This window comes from Podarcis cretensis (assembly GCF_951804945.1).
Source record: "Podarcis cretensis genome assembly, chromosome: 6".
NCBI classification, from domain to species: domain Eukaryota; kingdom Metazoa; phylum Chordata; class Lepidosauria; order Squamata; family Lacertidae; genus Podarcis; species Podarcis cretensis.
The window spans coordinates 33,669,596-33,688,857 of NC_137175.1; the positions used below are offsets into that span (position 1 = coordinate 33,669,596).

Here is a 19,262-nt window from a genome sequence, read left to right on the forward strand (position 1 = left end):
GTAGACAGCCCCCCTGAAGCTGCGGGTGGGTGGCAAGACTGATGGTGACATAATATACCGGAAATTTGCTTTCATCCGTCTTTGTCAGTTTATGAAACCAGGCCCATCTTGCAGCTGAGACATTTGTGGCTTCTCTTCTGCTCTTATGCCTGTCTTTGCCTAGAGATAGACTAAAGTAAATTTGGACTGAGGAAAACATGGTGTCCATGCCTGAGTACGCTTTTAGACCATGTTTACACTCATGTGGAAGTTATGATATTCTGACACCTTGCTCAGTTGACCCATCTTCTCCATCTTTTGTTTTCTTTTTATCCTTGTCTATTTTCGTATTACCTTCCTACTTACTGAAAAGAAAAGAAAAACTGGATTTTCTATCATTCCACAGAAACCAAATACTCTAACCCTATAGTGACAGAATGCAATTATTAGAAAAGTCTCTTTGCTCCACATGATATACCTGCTGTGTCCTAACTGAAGCGATAGTGATGCAAATTCAATCAATCAATCAATCAATCAATCAAATCTTGTTCCCAACTTTGCAGAGTATTCTAATGGTCAACCAGGCCTCCTGAGATTTAGGTTTCATTCCTGTGTGAAGTCATATGTGAAGATCTTGCTGCAGGTGCCCTAACATCTTCCACCTTCCATAGCCTTCCTATGAGATGTCAGTAAGGTTACAGAAGTATTCAAAGAACTCACTGGCACAAAGTTGGCATTGATGTAGTCAGAATGTGGTTCTTCATCCAGCAGGCTCAGCTTCACTCGGGAGTAATCATCTGCACAATTACATATAAAAATGTTACATTAAACACAAAGTTGCTAGTACATATAAACCAAAATAAATTCACTGCTCTCTCTGATGTGCATCTTTACCCACCGGCCAATCCCCATACAGAGTTTCAGGAAATATTATGAAACAAGGGCAGCAAATTCCAATTGTGGCTTCTCGTAGGATTTTGAGGTAAGTGCTCCTCTCCTCTGATCTTTCTGTTTGCAAAGGACTGTAATATTCCTTTACAGCACGCAAAGGAAGAAGGTACACAGAAGACAAAGGTGAAATCAGATTCTACAGGTTGCAACTTGGCAGCCCTGTGGAAGAGTTTAGCCAATTCTCTGCTTTTTGTGTGATGCGAAGGTTAGCAACATTAACCCCACAATGTGGGAATCCCTTGCAGATGACCACAGTGGCTGGAGACAAGCTGTCAGGTCGTGTATCCACAGCAGTGACCAGAGGGGGCATGATGGCTGGGATAAGCTCAGAGTTGGTGCATCTGCAGCAGCACAACCGGATGCCTTCATCTGCCCCAGCTGCAACAAAACATGTCTCTCCCGGATCAGTCTCTACAGCCACAGCAGGTGTTACAACCATCCAGCAGCTTGACCACACTCCTCCTGACAGATGGATGCCGACCATTAAGCGGTACAGAAATTAAATAATCAATCAATCAGTGCACCCATTTTACATGTACAGATCGCATACACGTTCACTCCATCACACATTCGCCAGGCAAACAGCTCACACACGTCGTCACACTCACACACATGCAGACGCATACATGGACACCATAGTGGGATTTACCGCAGAGGAGACTTGTTCAGGGGGTGGGGTGTAAAGCAGGGGAAAGGGCAAAAGGATGAGGAAGGGGAGCAGGGGCTAAAAGTTGCATGAAGGTGTAGCCAACCGTCTTTCAGCTCTGTTACAATTCATGGGACAGGAAATGGCTAAAACTGAAACATCCAATAGATGTGTAAAATGCATGAAGCCAACCAGAGAAGGGAGTTTGCCAAGATAACCCAACTAGGAAGAGGGGACAAATTAGCTATACATAATTCTGTCCAGAACTTACATGGTAGAACATGAGGATATCGATTCTTGGTGATGTTAGCAGGCAGTTCAGCTTCCGTTTTTGGCTGCTCTTTCCCTACTTCCTTCAGCTCCTGTGGGACAGAAGGAGAAAACTTTTATCAGCAAGATCCCCTATGTCAGTTTGAGCCAGGTGCCAATCTTATAGAGAAGGGGATTTATTATTTGTTTAGAATATTTATCTCCCGGCCTTATGGCCTGAGATGCTCTTAAAGCAGCTTACAAAAGATTATCGCAATTAAAACAAACCACATTCAAGTCTGGTATCAAGGTCAGAGAAAGCCAATTTATTTGGCTTTCCCACCACCAAATAAATTTAGAAATATCGTTTTTCCATTCTTTGAAGCAGCCTGAATTGTTTACAGTTGGGATTTATTGGAATGAAAACAGCATCCTGGGCCATAAATTCCTTTTAGTGGTTGAAATTCTACCTAGCAGGGAGAGCTTCATTCTCTCCTAAATCTCCAACTCTTTCTTAACCTCTTTCCACAATTTAATATATATATATTTTTCAAATAAATTGCAATTTCTTGCTGTCAGCCAGATTCCCAAATATCTTACTTTTTTTTTTACATATTTTCAAACCAGACGTTTTTTCTAACAATTTTTTTTACTGATCATCCATGTTTTTAAGCAACATTTTGGTTTTATCTGAATTTATTTTAAAGCCTTGGCCTCTTCTAGTTTGACCATTGTTTAAACTGATATTTGAAGCTACAGTCTTACCTTGGATCCCGAACACCACAAACCTGGAGTGAGTGTTCCAGTTTACGAATGTTCTTTGGAACCCAAACATCTGATGCGGCTTCCATGGCTTCCAATTGGCTGCAGGAGTTTCCTGCAGCCAATCAGAAGCCGCGTCTTGGTTTTTGAACGTTTTGGAAGTCGAACGGACTTCCAGAACGGATTCCATTCGACTTCCAAGGTACCACTGAATAGTGGTGGTTGGGGGCGCCATGAACATAGCCTCTCTTCTGCCTGAATTTATAGCAGCCAGCACATGCTGGCAGAGAAATATTCCTCCTTCTAGGTTAACTAGCAATCCCCACAGAACTTTAGCCCAATGGTTGCCATTAATCCGTTTTGAATTAATTTTATAATGAAATGATTTTAGAATGTTTTATCATTTTACTGTTGTTAGCTGCTCTGAGCCCTGCTTCTGCTGGGGAGGGCGGGATATAAATAAATTTTATTATTATTATTATTATTATTAATAATAATATTACTGACACCAAGTAACAAGAAGAGGAGACTGCACACTACTCAGTACTATGATGATTTGGGAGGAGAGGAGAAACATTTCATGCTCACCTGCCTTGGTTTCGATGGATATTTCATAGGTAGTGAAATTTAGCTCTAATAAAAGCATGAAACTGGCAAATTTCTGCAGCCTGCATTCAATGATGATGTTGTCTGACTGTGGCCTCACAGTCAGCCTGGATTAAATTTGAAGAAGAGGGGAGCACTTACCTCAAAGTCCTGAGAGAAGCCATGATTGGAATTTGCTGCCCTTGTCTCATAATATTGCCTGAAGCTCTGTATGGGGATTGGCCGGTGGGTATTTCTGCAAGAAATAAAGACGCACATAAGAGAGAGGAGCGCTGTGCAGGGACCCTCCTTTAGGCAGAATGAAGATACGGAGGGAGTGGTTCAATATACATACACAACAAGTTTGGTAAAATTCAGGTTCCTTTCCGATAAGTCTCAAATTACAAACACGAAACATTCTTTTATAATACAAGTTATATCAGCAGATGTATGGTAAACTGTTACAGTAGCCAAAGGAGGCTATCAGCCCATTGTTTGAAATGAGAATTCACCATAACTTCAGTTTCAAAGTGTGGCATGAATCTAAGCATGGGAGAGAAATGCTTATCTACCTAATACACATTCTGAAATAATATATGAACTGAAACAGAGCTATCCTTTGGGGAAAGTCACCCTTCTCTGAATTCTGCAGTGCAGTTCTCCAGCCAAGTAACATGTACAAAATTCACATTCCAGGGGAAATTGTGCATATAGATTCATATATTACTGAAAATAGCATACCCAAATGCATTACGGTATATTACATTAAAAAAAGTTTTCGCAGAAGATTCACCCATCCCTACAGGAATTCCCTTGCAGGACAAGAAGTGGGAAGGAAGTTGTTTATTTAAATGTTGTACCTCATTTTCTGGGACTAACACAGAAGTAAAACCAAGTCAGCCTAGAGCAAGCTGAAATCCCATGTGATGAGCTCTTAGAGGGAGAGCTGGTGCCACAACACCTCCTTGCCAGGATAGACTGGAATGGCCAAACCCACAACTCCTCCTGCCCCAAAGCCCGGCTTGTTGCCTATGCTGTGGCAGAAGATGACACTAAGTGAGCAGGGGAGACACGAGAGTAGCTTCACTCACCTTGGGCTGTACGTGGCCATTTCTTGGGGGATGTTACCCTTTTTCATTCTGAAAGCAAGGCACATACATGTAGGTGGTTAATTCCTAGTGGGGAGACAAGCACCTTCTTTACTGCTGACACTCTCACCTACTTTATAAAGGTAAAGGTAAAGGGACCCCTGACCATTAGGTCCAGTCGTGATGGACTCTGGGGTTGCAGCGCTCATCTCGCTTTATTGGCCGAGGGAGCCGGCATACAGCTTCCAGATCATGTGGCCAGCATGAATAAGCCGCTTCTGGTGAACCAGAGCAGCACACGGAAACGCCATTTACCTTCCCGCCGGAGCGGTACCTATTTATCTACTTGCAGTTTGATGTGCTTTTGAACTGCAAGGTTGGCAGGAGCAGGGACCGTGCAACGGGAACTCACCCCATCACGGGGATTCGAACTGCCAACCTTCTGATCGGCAAGTCCTAGGCTCTGTGGTTTAACCCACATGCGCCACCCGTATCCCTTCCATGGGGAGAACTATATGTGTTCCCAAACTTCTATATGTGCTTGGGGTACAGGGGGCATTTTCAATGTCACACGATGTTGATTATTCTGTCACTGCCAGATGGAATGATCCCCACCCCCTTATTTGCCTCCTGCACTGCCCTGGGGGTTCCCCTGCCCCCCAGTCAATAGGGGGGTGCCAGGGATGGTGGAAGTCCTTGCATTTGTTTCTTCTAGTGGGAATTGTTGGCTGAAACCTGCCCATAGTTTCTCACCTGTTGGATATTATGAATGTGTGTATTTTAGAAACATTCAGAGAGTCTATCTAGGGCCATTTTGTGTTCAAAAAGAAAGCAATTTTCAGTGGGAGGGAATATGGGAGGGAGAGGTAAGACAAATCCAGCTACCGTATATCCCATCATGCTCATTGATGTAGATGGGAAATGGTGGCATGGTAGCAAAAACAAAAGCCATAAAAGGAATGAAATACCCTTTGTGATTTGGAAGGATTAGTCACACAGGCTTCCTCAACCTCAGCCCTCCAGATGTTTTTGGCCTACAACTCCCATGATCCCTAGCTAGCAGGACCAGTGGTCAGGGATGATGGGAATTGTAGTCTCAAAATATCTGGAGGGCTGAGGTTGAGGAAGCCTGGATTAGTGAATTCCACATGCAACAAAAAACAGGAAAGCAATGACCAAAAAATGCAAAAAGGCTCTTTTCTGGAAGCACCCTAGATTTACTCAAGGTTTGCCAGCTAATTTCCAGGCAAGCTGCAAATACTAAAATCCTGCATTGTATCATTCCTTCCAAAGCAGCAACCCCTGCAGTTGTCCTCACCTCCTTGCTCTCAGATGTTTCCAGTAGATCCATCCAGCAATTGCTGTGACTGTCACGAGGAATCCCATAATGATCCCAGCCACAACTGGGGCAGATAAAGCAGCAGAGGCTGCTGAGGTGTCTGCCGCTGAACACAAAGACAGTGAAAGGTACAGTTTATATGAGACTCCTCCCTTTCTACCCAGAGGTTTAGGCAGCCATGAAAATATCCCTTACATGGAGATCTATCATATATATGGCACTCACCAGGAATTCCTGCCACCCACCACTTCACTGTTCAGGAAGCATCAAGATTAACATATTAATACGATTGTGAAGGAGGCTGCACTCCTGTACGCTTCTGAATAGACATGTGCAGGATTGTACTGTTCATCATTTTGAAAGATACACAGGAGGTGCCAAAAAAGACCTAGTGAAATTGGCTAAGAGACTAGAGGCTTAATTAATCCAGAATGCAACCAGATGAAGAGACATGTTTCACCTGAGAATGCTGTGAATGACACTTTAGGAGCCTGTTGACTATATCTGGTGAAGGCAGCGATGCTGAACCTATAACAGAACAAAATGGAGAATTTTATTCATTTATCCATTACATTTATACCTCACCTTCCCTCCAAATAGTTCAGCAGTGTAAATGATTCTCTTCCTGCCCCTTATTTTTCCAATGACTCCACAAGGTGATTACACTGAGACATAAAGGATGACTCAATGCTGTATCAGCCTCTATTCTATTCTATTCTATTCTATTCTATTCTATTCTATTCTATTCCTTTTCCTGAGTAGTAAATTTTATTCCTATAGCACTTTCAGAGCTGAGCTGAAACAACTGCCATCCATGACTTGATCATGGATGGAGGACTTGACCTGGCATGTGTAACAGAGACTTGGTTGGATGAAGCAGATGGGCCTGTCCTTGCCGCTGCTTGTCCACCAGGTTTCTCTTACGCACAGCAACCCAGGTCATGTGGGCGGGGAGGGGGGGTTGCAGTGATTTTTAGGAAGTCATTAGTTTGCACCAGGCATCCTATTGGGAAGACCCAGTTTTCCGAGCGCATGTTCTGGAAGTTGGGCAATAGGGGCAGTACAGGATTCCTTTTGGTGTACCAATCTCTCCGCTGCACCAAGGATTCCCTGCCCGAGCTGATTCAGGTTGTGGCAGATGTTCTCCTGGAGACACCTAGCTTGGTTGTCCTAGGGGATTTTAACATCCATGCTGACACGACCTTACAAGGGGCCGCTCGGGACTTCGTGGAAAGCATGGCCTCCATGGGGCTGTCCCTGAATAAGTCTGGCCCAACCCATAGCCGCGGACATGCCTTGGACCTGGTGTTGGTGATCTGACACTAAGTAAAAGCGAAACGAAAGAAGTGCCATGGTCAGATCACTTCCTGGTGCAACTGGACTTCTCTGCAACCCATCCCCTCTGCAGGGAGGTGGGACCGATTTGGATGGTCCGCCCCCGCCACTTAATGGATCCAAATGGTTTCCAGAGAGTGGTAGGGGATGCTTTATCCCATGTTGATGGCCTTTCAGCCGATTCCCTGGTGGCCCACTGGAATGTGGAGTTAACCAGGGCTATTGACTGTTTGGCTCCAAAACGCCGTCTCCGATTGCATGGAGCCCGGAGAGCCCCGTGGTTTTCCACGGATCTGAGGGCAATGAAACAATCGTTGAGACGGTTAGAGCGCCGGTGGTGGATAACTCATTCTGAATCTGACCGGACACAGGTTAGAGCTCAACGTCGAGCCTACCAAGTGGCGATAGCGACGGCGAAGAAGACTTTCTTTGCCGCCTCTATTGCATCTGCAGAAAACAGCAGCAGGAGACTTTTTCAGGTGGTTCACAATTTAGCGGAACCACCTGCGACATCGGGGCCCAGTACGGGCCACATGATCTCCTGCAATGATTTTGCAAAGTTTTTTGCAGATAAAATCGCTCAGATTCGGGAAGAAGTAGGCTCCACCGTGGGAGCAGGGCCAGGGCGGGAGAGTGCTAGAGTCCTGTCTAGTCAAGTTGTGTGGGATCAATTCCAATCTGTTACCTCCAAGGATGTGGACAGGCTGCTTGGACGAGTGAAGCCAACCACCTGTCTCCTGGAACCTTGCCCATCCTGGCTTATAAAAGCTAGCCGGGAAGGACTGGGCGATGGGCTTTGTGGGGTAGTGAATGCTTCCCTCCGTGAGGGAGCCTTCCCAGACCCGCTGAAAGAGGCGGTTATTAAACCGCTTCTTAAAAAACCATCTTTAGATGCGGCCACGATGGCCAATTATCGCCCAGTCTCAAATCTTCCATTCTTGGGCAAAGTGATTGAACCAGTGGTTGCTGAACAACTCCAGGCACGCCTGGAAGAAGCAGACCATTTGGATCCCTTCCAGTCGGGATTCAGGCCTCATCATGGGACTGAAACTGCCTTGGTCGCACTGGTTGATGATCTCCGGCGGGCTAGGGACAAAGGTGAGAGCTGTTTCCTAGTTCTGCTGGATCTCTCAGCGGCGTTTGATACCATCGACCATAACATCCTTCTGGATCGTCTTGAGGGGCTGGGAGCTGGGGGCACTGTCATACAGTGGTTCCGCTCCTTCCTCCTGGGCCGTGTTCAGAAAGTGGTGGTGGGGGATGAGTGTTCAGACCCCTGGGCTCTCACTTGTGGGGTGCCTCCGGGTTCTGTCCTCTCCCTCATGCTTTTCAACATTTACATGCAGCCACTGGGAGAGATCATCAGGAGGTTTGGGCTGGGTGTTCATCAGTATGCAGATGATACCCAGCTCTACCTCTCTTTTAAATCAGAACCAGTGAAGGCGGTGAAGGTCCTGTGTGAGTGTCTGGAGGCGGTTGGAGGATGGATGGCGGCTAACAGATTGAGGTTGAATCCTGACAAGACAGAAGTACTATTTTGGGGGGACAGGAGGCGGGCAGGTGTGGAGGATTCCCTGGTCCTGAATGGGGTAACTGTGCCCCTGAAGGACCAGGTGCGCAGCCTGGGAGTCATTTTGGACTCACAGCTGTCCATGGAGGCACAGGTCAAATCTGTATCCAGGGCAGCTGTTTACCAGCTCCATCTGGTACGTAGGCTGAGACCCTATCTGCCTGCAGACTGTCTCGCCAGAGTGGTACATGCTCTGGTTATCTCCCGCTTGGACTACTGCAATGCGCTCTACGTGGGGCTACCTTTGAAGGTGACCCGGAAACTACAACTAATCCAGAATGCGGCAGCTAGACTGGTGACTGGGAGCGGCCGCTGAGACCATATAACACCGGTCTTGAAAGACCTACATTGGCTCCCAGTACGTTTCCAAGCACAATTCAAAGTGTTGGTACTGACCTTTAAAGCCCTAAACGGCCTCGGTCCAGTATATCTGAAGGAGCGTCTCCTCCCCCATTGTTCTGCCCGGACACTGAGGTCCAGCTCCGAGGGCCTTCTGGCGATTCCCTCACTGCGGCAGGCCAAGTTACAGGGAACCAGGCAGAGGGCCTTCTTGGTAGTGGCGCCCGCCCTGTGGAACGCCCTCCCATCAGATGTCAAAGCGATAAACATCTACCTGACATTCAGAAGACATCTGAAGGCAGCCCTGTTCAGGGAAGTTTTTAATATGTGACATTTTAGTGTTATCTTTCATCTTTGTTGGAAGCCGCCCAGAGTGGCTGGGGAAACCCAGCCAGATGGGCGGGGTACAAATAATAAATTATTATTATTATTATTATTATAACTATGCAATGATTCATAAGACTTAAGAATGAGCTTAGTTTGTTCCAAATTAAGCTTGACTAATTTCACACCTCCATGTGCAGAAACAGTCTACCAGCCTTCTGCAACAGGATGTCCTCCAGATGTTATTGGACCACAGCTCCCATCCACCCCAGCCAGCATGGCCCATGGTCAAGAGTAGCAAGAAGGCTGCAGTATATTTTTGATTAGCAGATTCTTGTGGATCTGGTGATGGAACACTTCCGTCATGCCTGCTTGTGAGCTTCCCAAGTGAACCAAGGAACACGGCTTTGGGCTGGAGCAGATAGGCATTTAGTGTTCCGTTTAGGTACTTTCTTATGCTCTTACCTGTACTGTGAATCTTTTTTCAGCTTTCCATTGCAGGTCTTTCGAGAGTGACTGCATTCGTCTGCACCCACTGTCACTGGCCAGGCCTTGGGACTGGTGCTGTCATTGAAACGAAATGGGTTTGGCACCAACAGAGCCAAGTAAGAGTCTTCCTGCCCGTAATAGTGGTCATACCATGTGCGGGAGATGATGTCTTGGGTGGGCCTCAACACTGGAGATACAGAGAGGGAAGCACTACAACGTTATGATTATGGGAGGCATCATGAATCCCCTCACAAGGATGGCCCATGGTGGTTGCAGATACTTACAAGACTCGTTAGTGGTGGCAACAACTCCATAATACTCTATAAGGCCATTTTCCTCACTGAACATATCAGGGGAGATGACGACTCTAGAACTGGTGTCAAACTGGGGGGTGTCCATTCGCACAGGAGGCGGGAGAACTGCTTCGGAAAGCCAGAAAGGAAGAGGTATTAGGGTGTCACCAGTAGGTGTACATATAAATAAAAAGTTTAAATAACATATTTCAAATGCTCAGTGTTTCACATCTCTTAACTGCTCCCCTATTATGTCTGTGCAACCTCTTAAGCCTCACCTAGTTGCCCTACCGCACCCAGGATCTACCAGGATCTGCCACTGCCTGTGACCTTCTGTATCCAAAGCCTTTGCTCAACCACTAAGTTATGGCACTTTCAACCTGTGGCAACACAGAGCCTGGAAGACACGTACCTTCCACAGATGTATTGCAGAGCAGTGTCACGGCTGGGCCCGAGATGCCATTTCTGCCCACAGCACTAACGCTGATTTGATAGGACGTGTTTGAGGACAGTTCTGTCAGAGTGACGTCAGCCCTGGAAACAGCCAAAGGAAGTGCAGGCTGCTGCTGGCTTCCTTGGGGAAACTTCTTCGTTGTCAGCTTGTAAGACTCGATATCACCCTCAGGGATGGTCCAGTTCAGAAATATACTTGTGCTGTCAGGCAGACACTGTGGGTCCTTCACTTGTGTGGGCTCTGGAGAGACACAACGCAAAAACTTGAGGAGGCACAGCTTGACTGTCTCTGTGACGACCACACATCCAGGATAGCATGGGGTGGGCTGTAGTGGCCCTGGGTGTGTTTTTCTGCGGGGCACTGCCCTCAGCACATCAAGACACACTGACGCATTGTAGGGAATGGTTGCAACAGATTCTCCTATACCACCTTAGGATATGGTCCTTGAGTTACAGAAGGGAGTAGTTCTTCTTCATCCCACAGTTGTTGCTGTGGTGATCAGGTCTAGCACAGAAGGTGAGGCCTAGTTGGGAAGGACGGAATCCTATATCCTGAACAGTTTGTCTCAGATAAGCGAGATGTTCATAAATTCTAAGGGGCAGTTTAATTTATAGGTTTGTTGCATGGAGACATATATATTTGGGGTTTTTGTAAGTGTTTCTCGTTCTCTTTTCACATTTCTTTCTTTTGGTCCCACTGTTCCGGGAAATAGAAGCAAATTGCTTCTGAGTCTTCACTGGGGCGTACATAGGTGAGAGTTCCTCAGGACACTAACAACAGGAAACATACATTGCTGCTGATATTGAAAGAAGAGGAATGATTGAATATTGGGGCTTTTATAAATGAAAAATCAGTGATGGTGTTGTTTTGTTATCATCATGTTTCTCTGCCCATTCTGTATGATATTAAAACGTCTGTCAAATTGTTATAGAGCTGGCGTGAGGCATGCACATGCTCTGTCTTCCCCCACTGCTATATAGGGGGCGGGTGCAGAGCAAAATTTAACAAATGACCAAGAGCAACAGACTTTGAAGGCTAAAGGCAGTAGGACACTGTAGCCTACCAGACCCATAAAACAAGTGGGGAAATCTACATAACTGATAAGAAGAGTGAAGTTAACTCCATGAAAAGAGGAACAAAACTGTGAAGATTTCTGTAACTAAAAAGGGACAGACAAGCACAAAGCTTGATGCATGAGAGTGTCCTATGATGAAAAGAGTTCTGGATTTTCTCCTGGAGGAATGAAAGATTCACCAGAACCCGTCAGGGAATGATAGAGCCAAGGGTATGTTGAAGAAAAGAAAAGAAAAGTCCTGCAAGTTATTGTCACATTCTCTTGCCCTAGGACAAGTGCATACATACCTATTGGCATCACCGCTGTCTCAGAGCTGCTCGTATATGGTCCAGCGATGCAGTTGAGGGATATGGAGTAATTTCTCCCTGGGACCAGTCTCTGGAAAACATGTTGGACCTGCCACTGGGTCAAGGCATGGTGCTGTAGCATGGTGTTGTTGCCTGGATGCCACAGCTGCAGCTGGCAGCGCTCTGGCTTGCTGAGGGGCTTTGTCCAGAACACAGACAGTGAAGGGTTTCCCTTCTCTGCCTTTATGGAGAGTTTCCGAGGAACCCAAGGATCTGTGGTGTAAAAACAATGCAAGAGAGGGTGAGTTAGACACTAAAACTGCAGAGCCATCTGCTTTGGGATTGGGGGGAACAAACAGGGAGCGAGTTGGCCTGGAGGAGCCGCCACTGACGTTCAATAGTCAGAGCAGTGGTGCTTGTGGTATCGTCCTGGACTGAAAGAGGCTCTCTGCTGAGATTAGCACCTCTACTGAGATGTTAGGAATTGAATACAGAGCCTTATGAATGCTAAATGGAAGGGCAATAGTGCAGTAATAGATCATTTGCTTTGCATGCATACGTTCCCAGGTTCAATGCTTGCCATGCCTAGGTAAGGCTGAGAAAGATTCCCTTGCCATATACTGGCTCTGATTCCCAACTCTCCCCATCTAGCAAAATGGGTATCAGAACACTAGCTAACTTTACAGGCCGGGTGTAACCCATGCTCCCTAAACTACAGCCCCACCCTCTGCGGGATGGATAAAATAATGAAGGATTTTATCTGCATTAGCATTAGCAGAGTAATTTAAAAAAATGTTTACACAGAACAAACCATCTTTTTTTGTACGGAGTAAGGCCTGAGTCAGAAAAATAATGAACTCCTATTTTATTTTCAGTTAGGCACATTACTCCCCAGTCAAAACTACACTAAAATTCCTGATACCTGGATTGTTTTCTATGGGGCAGCAATCAGCATAAAAGGCTTAAATGCAAACCCAGAGGCTAGACAATGGGTGTTTTCATTTCCCCCTTCAAATGTGGGAATTCTTTTTATCTTGGCTGCTTTGGACTGTTTCCAAGGATGGGAAAACCCCACATTTAAAGGCGGAAAGATCAGTGCTGAGATGGGGAGGTCATCATATGGACACCCCTATATTAATGGGGAGTCATCGTGGTTCAAATCCACATGTTGCTCCCAGTGTGAACAAACCTGCAGAAGTGCATTAGGATACTCACACGTCCAGTCACTGACATTCTCTGCTGCTATCTGGTAAGGCCCTGCCACAGCAGCAACTTCTAGCAAATATTTACTTCCTGGATTCAGGCCAACGAAGGTGAAATTAGTAGCATCCTTCATGACAGATGTCTTGGATGCCACAGTGCCTGATCCAGCGTAATAGAGTGTTAGTACATAGCCATCTTGGTTTCCTGCGCTGTGTCCCCAGGAAGCACTCAGCTTGTCAGTCTGCCCTTTGTTTGACAGATGCACCGTGTGAGGAGGCAGAGGACCTAAGAAGAAGGCAATACCAGAAGAGAAAAGAACCCTGGATTAGCCATGAAAATGTTCCCCTCCACTTCTTCTCTGTTGGGTATTAGTTGGTTTGCTGTATTAAAATTCAGCAGATCCCTAAGTCACATCTGGGAGACTTTGTGTAGGATTATACGAAGAAGGAAAGCAAAAAACATCTTTCCCCAGCCTGGTCCCTCCAGTGTTTTTGATTACAACTCCATCGACCATGCTGGCTGAGGCTGAAACATCTGGAGGGAATCAGGCTGAGGAAGATTGAGGTGAGCACCCACAGGCTCCCTTCAGAGTGGTGAAGAGAGACTCATCCAAACTAACTCCTTGCAGTGGGCCCTTTGCTAACCCTTGGACTCTGATGGCCTCTTTGACTCCACTGTGTCCTGGCTCAAGGCTGCCAGTGCTGAACAGACCTCTTGGGCATGCTATAGAAGTGTGCAGGCTGTGAAGGGCAAAATTAGTGCAGGAACTGATCTGATGCTGGCCTGAACTGGGAAGGTGGGGCTGTTTTAAATGAAATTGCAGATCAGAGTTGTTCAAGTGAATAAAACGGGTGGACCCAGTTAATCCCATTTCTGGTTTCCTATGACTTCATCCTGAGGTGCAGAGGCAATGATAGGATTATTTCCAGGGCGACAAGAGCAGCCAGACAGCCTCATCGTTTTGTTTCATAAATGCCACAGTGCTGCTTTCTTTCACAGCAGGCTGCAACACTCTGCTTGGAATGAACTGAAAGGTTGTTTTGCTGACTGTTTCCCTCCCACAGAGAAATTGACATTCAGATTAAAATGGCAGATTTCAGCCTGTGCTACTCACTTGTCCAGTCACTGACATTCCCTGCTGAAGCCCTATAGGGTCCTGCCTTTGAGATGATCTCAAAGAAGTATTTGGCTCCTGGTGTCAGACCTGAGAAGGTGAAATTGGTGGCATCTGTCCCCAGAGATGTTTGTGCTGCTGTGGTACCAGATCCTGAGCGATACAAGTTCAACTCGTAGCCATCCAATCTACCAGAGGCTGGTGTCCAAGCCACACTCAGCCGGTGTGGGTGCCTTTCATTCCTGATTTGCACAGAGGTAGCAGGCAGAGGAGCTGTGAAATAGTAAGAACTTGCATGAGAAAATAGAGGACAGTGACTGAAGGAACAGGCTGCTTATTGTAGCTGCAATATATGGAACTATCATAATTATCCAATGGGATCTACATGGCATAGCATGCAGACAGGACTAAACTATCAATAATAGCTCAGGCTGGAAGAGAGAATTCAAGATTGGTCCAAGTCCAACTCAACCTTTCTCAAGGCATTTTTTAAACCAATTTAAGGGCCAAAATTTTTTGAAGCACCTGGTTAAGTCCACCTTTCTATATAACATAGATCAGAGAGACTTATGTCTCATCTCAGCCGCCATTTTGGAGAAATTTCTGGAGAAATTTCTGGAGAAATCTCTGTGCATGCAATTGGTGACATGCTGGGAAGATGTCTGCATAAAGGATAGGTGTTATATATTGTGTGTGTGATTGTGGCCTGTGTGAGTCAGTGACTGCCTGCATATCTGCCCCCATGTGAGCCACACATCTAGAGAAGAACAAGCCTTTCCACTTCCCCAAACTTCTCACATTTCCTTCCCTCTAATGAAGCAAGATGGTCCAGGCTAGTAATACCTCAACATGAGGGGAAATCCTTCTATTTTATCATGTGGAATTCAGTAAGGGGGTAGGAAAGTGGGTAATTAAACAGAGTGAATGAAAGGGTCAGGGATGAGCTGAGCTGAGTGCAAATGGTATTTCAAAATTATCCATCTTATAAGTGCAAATAAATTTTGGGGTGTAGTCCACCAAATTCCTCCAAGTAGAAATTCTCCAATACTTTCTCAGATGTGAGGCTCACCATTTGCAAAGGGAGTAGCATAGCCTCTTTTTCTTCAGAGGTTTTTGTTTCTTTTTGCTGCTGCTACTGCAAATATTAATAGCAGTAACTGAGCTGGAAGTCTTGTCAGTATCCAATGCATATATATTGGTGGAGAATATCTGAATAAAAATTTGCAAAAAGTGGTCTTTTTCTCGGGAGGCAAGAACAAGAAAAATCTCAGAAATTTTCACAGGAAAAGAAAAGTCTTCTGAGAAATTTCAGTTCAGCTTTAGACCCAGGAAAGAAGAAATGAAATGGGCCACTGAAGAAGAGGAAAGAGGTTGTAGGCCTAGAACTGTGCAAGGAAGTTGCATGTCAGATGGTAAGAGGTGCATTCCTCAACCTTGGGATGGGACTTAGCCTGTCACACTCACATGTCCACTCAACAGCAATGGTCGAAGGGGCCTCAGCTTGGCCTTTCACTGTGATGACCTGCACAGCAAACTGGCTTCCTGATGGCAAACCTGTCCAGAGGAAGTCCTGGGTGCTTGGCTGCACAACCCGAACTCTTTCCATGCCTGGAGGCACTAGGCTATACAGGACCATCCGGTAGTGGTCTCTTCCTCCTGGAGGCTCTCCCCAGGCTGTGTGTAGCACAGAAGAGTTGCCAACATTACTCAGGGTCAGGTTCACAGGAGCAGCAGGGGCTTCCGGAAAAAAAGAAGAGGGTACATTCAGACACAAAGGGCCTTTGATTCCCACGGCACAGCAACACCCCAAACTTCTCACAGTGATACAGCTGGAGCAGTAGCCTACTTCTGCTAATCACAAGCCCAGTGCTAAAGAGAAGATCAGTCTACGCAATGGCTACACGAAAGCAGAGTATGAAGATATCCGACAGTTACTGCAGATCTAGTGTTTGACTCATGCTGCGGGGAAGAGCTGCACCACCATCCAAACCTGCTCAAGTCTTTTGCATCAGAATTCATTCAGATGTAACTCCATAACACTGTTTGCTATCATAAGCTGCATGGGCTCAATTATTTCTCACAGATCGTCCTCCATCCGAGATGTAACACCCTCTCTTCCCACTGGATTGACCACCCGACTCACCTGTGCAGGCTGTGCTGTTCCGAGACGTGGAGCTGTACGGTCCAGCCAGTGACCACACTGCAACGAGGTAGCATATGCCTGGGGTTAGCCCTTCTATGGTGAGGTTAGTGCTGGCTTTCTCAACAGCCGTGTGGCTTCTGATAGCTGTGGAGTCCTCTTCAGACACGGAGACCATGTAGCTATCTCTCTGTCCAGCTGGGGCCTTCCACTGCACTGTCAACACTGAGGAGCCGTGGCTGGTCACCGTCACGGCAAGTGGCATCAAGGGCACTAGAAGGAGAACCACAAAGGGTTTCAGGAAAGAACTGTTGACAGAGAACACAGCCATGCCTGAGGGGATAGCCGTCTTGTTGATTTCTATGCTGTGTAACCCCTGGCAACCTTTCTAAAGTTTCTAAGTCCTTTGAGATATGACACACAAGCCATACAACAAATGCAGGAGGGAAACAGCAACAAGTAAGTTCTGAACAACCCCACAGGCAAGGCAAGAACCTGAGACATCAGCTAGTACCACAAAAAGTCAGAGTAAAAAGTGATCATGAAATAGGAACAAGAGTCAACAAGACTCTAACGAGGCAAGAGGCTTAGCTGGAGCCAATGCCCATTTGCTCCTCCCATTGCAATTTGCCTTTGTCAGTGGCCATTCCACCAGGTCATGAAGTTATACTAAGGAAAAGTTGGGGGTTGTACCTAATACGTCAGATCCACCAAAATCAATATTGGCTAACTTAAGTCCATTGATTTAAGCGGGCTTATTCTGAATATGACTGTTTTAGATGGATACGACACTTTGCTTCCCTCCCCTCCCCAAGTTCCCTTCTGCGTTATGATATTTCAGATTGCAAGTCAATATTTTAGACTGTAAACCACAGTAAGCATAAAGTCTGTGTATGAATGTCAACAAACGCATTAGGCTTAGTGTTGAGTGCGAACTTAACTAGAATGTTTGGCATAGGAAAAAAGACAGAAGGGGGCAACATTGTACCTGTGTAGCCAATGGCTGTTTGTGAGGAAATGTGATGTGGTCCAGCCCTGGAGACAATCTCAACCCGGTACTGAGTCCCTGGCACCAGGCTATCAAGGGTCACCTGAGTAGTTCCATGTGGCACTGAAACATTCCGGATAATGGAGAGAGATTCACCCGAGTAGAGCTGCACCCAGTACTCTCGTCCTCTTCCTGATTCCATCCAGCTCACAGTCAGCTGCTGGGGGCTCTGGCTGCTTTTCACACTGACATTAGCCAGAGACAGAGGATCTGTGGTTGCAACAAAAATGGTGTGTGGGAGGGACATCATGGTGGGATAAGGAAGCAGGCACATAGCTGCTTTCACAGAGGCATTTTGTGTTAGCTTTAATGTGACATGTATCACTCTGGCATCTTGGGTTGCATCACACCAACACTAGAGGCTTTTGCCACCTGCTTGCTAAATTCCTAGATTTACACATTCTGTGGTTTAACCGGCAGTGCGTTATTAACACTCAAATAATTTTGTTCCAATACTGCGTTACTCGACCTATTCCATACCCTCCAACATTTCTCCAATGGAAATAGGGATGTCCCATTCCATAATGATAATTTTACTATTTATACCCCACACATCTTAGTAAGCTGCCCCAGCATTCTGGGCAGCTTCCAACATAGATTAAAAAAATTAAATGCTTTTTCAAAAAAACTTCCCTATACAGGATTGCCTTCAGACAGCTTGGGGGTTGGATAACTCCATACTGTCCAATATTTCTTCAATGAAAATAGGGACATCCTCAGGGAAAGTGGGATATTCTGGGATCAAGTCAGAAACTGAGGCACCTTCTCTAAATCAGGGATGTCCCTGGAAAATAGGGACACTTGGAGCATCTGCTATTCTTGGGGTTAACAAGAGGCTGAGATGTTAGATTGCACAAATGACGGAAGCTTAAGAGAGTGTCACTATTGAGGCCTCACACGGTTCAGAAATTCTTTTGCATACTCACATGTCCATGCAGAGACCACCTGTGCTGAAGCCCGGTATAGTCCTGCCAGTGCTATAACCTCTAAGAAATATTGGCTGCCAGGATGAAGGCCCTCAAAAGTGAAATTCCGCATGCCTGGCCCAATTGTGATGTTCCTCTGCAGAGGATGCTCCTGGCTGTAGAATCGCAAAAAGAGCTGGTCTCTGTCACCTGGAGGCAGGTCCCAAGTGGCAACAAGACTGGGGGACCATCTGCTACTGGCCAGTGTCACCCTTGAAGGAGGCAAAGGGTCTGAAAAGAAATAGATTTCTCAGTGGCTGGTTGGCACCATACAGCAATACCAGGCCAAGACATTTTGCTTTCTGATGCAAAGGACAAGACCACATCCCCTTCCCTAATTCTCCTACAGAATCCCATTGGACTGAAAGACTCTTATTTCAGGACTGGGGACAGGACACTGTCTTACATCACATCCACACTAGATTAGGGTGCCCAGGGGCACTGGAAAGGGGCCTAATGCCATTCCCCCTGCTCTCTTAAAAGACACAGCCTGAGATGACTCATTAGCCATTAGATCTAATTACATTCAGGGAGGAAACGGGGAGGAAAGAGAGGTGAGATACAGAAGCCAATGCAGATGTTCTCCACAAGGGCAGGTGTTCTTGGGTGTTGGAAAATGGTGGCTATTTGTTATTTATTTAACTTGTGCATGAGACAAAAAAAAAACAAAAAAACTGGGGTGTAGTTGTGGGACCAAAGTACCAGCAAACTTTAATTTCTCCTGAAAAACTCATATCAGCATTTGTAAGGAGATTGCTACTCTCCAAGTCCAGTTTCAGACACTCTGCTCTGCCCACCCACCCTGGCTTCAATCCACAAATGGTCCCAATTGGTTATGTTACAGGTAACTTCCCTTTGGGGCTAGATGCTTATGAATTTACCTTTTCATATACACAGGTTTATAATATTTATCATTGCTGTCAGATATATGCAGATAGGAAAAGTCCATATGATTCATTCAGGGCGGGTGAGGATGCTGTGTTCCAAGAACTAGTAATACATCTTGTATGGTCCAAACAACATTTAT

The 19,262-nt window shown here is 46.0% G+C and overlaps 1 protein-coding gene across 4 annotated transcripts in view; it reads right to left on the reverse strand.

Annotated features, from left to right (window-relative positions):
• Nucleotides 1-19,262, reverse strand: part of LOC307217512 (receptor-type tyrosine-protein phosphatase V-like) — a 56,030-nt gene that overhangs the window by 15,787 nt on the left and 20,981 nt on the right. For 2 of the 4 annotated variants that reach the window (XM_079978784.1, XM_079978782.1), the window contains exons 9-24: nt 18,197-18,466; nt 17,211-17,480; nt 16,226-16,495; nt 15,547-15,819; nt 14,083-14,355; nt 12,981-13,253; nt 11,766-12,038; nt 10,362-10,643; nt 9,941-10,078; nt 9,633-9,843; nt 6,060-6,127; nt 5,579-5,705; nt 4,264-4,311; nt 3,335-3,428; nt 1,848-1,938; nt 700-776 (exon numbers count right to left, since the gene is read on the reverse strand). In XM_079978784.1, the coding sequence (XP_079834910.1) occupies nt 700-776; nt 1,848-1,938; nt 3,335-3,428; nt 4,264-4,311; nt 5,579-5,705; nt 6,060-6,127; nt 9,633-9,843; nt 9,941-10,078; nt 10,362-10,643; nt 11,766-12,038; nt 12,981-13,253; nt 14,083-14,355; nt 15,547-15,819; nt 16,226-16,495; nt 17,211-17,480; nt 18,197-18,466 (3,038 nt within the window). The remainder of the gene's footprint in view (nt 1-699; nt 777-1,847; nt 1,939-3,334; nt 3,429-4,263; nt 4,312-5,578; nt 5,706-6,059; nt 6,128-9,632; nt 9,844-9,940; nt 10,079-10,361; nt 10,644-11,765; nt 12,039-12,980; nt 13,254-14,082; nt 14,356-15,546; nt 15,820-16,225; nt 16,496-17,210; nt 17,481-18,196; nt 18,467-19,262) is intronic. The other 2 variants (XM_079978785.1, XM_079978783.1) reach the window with 2 other exon arrangements.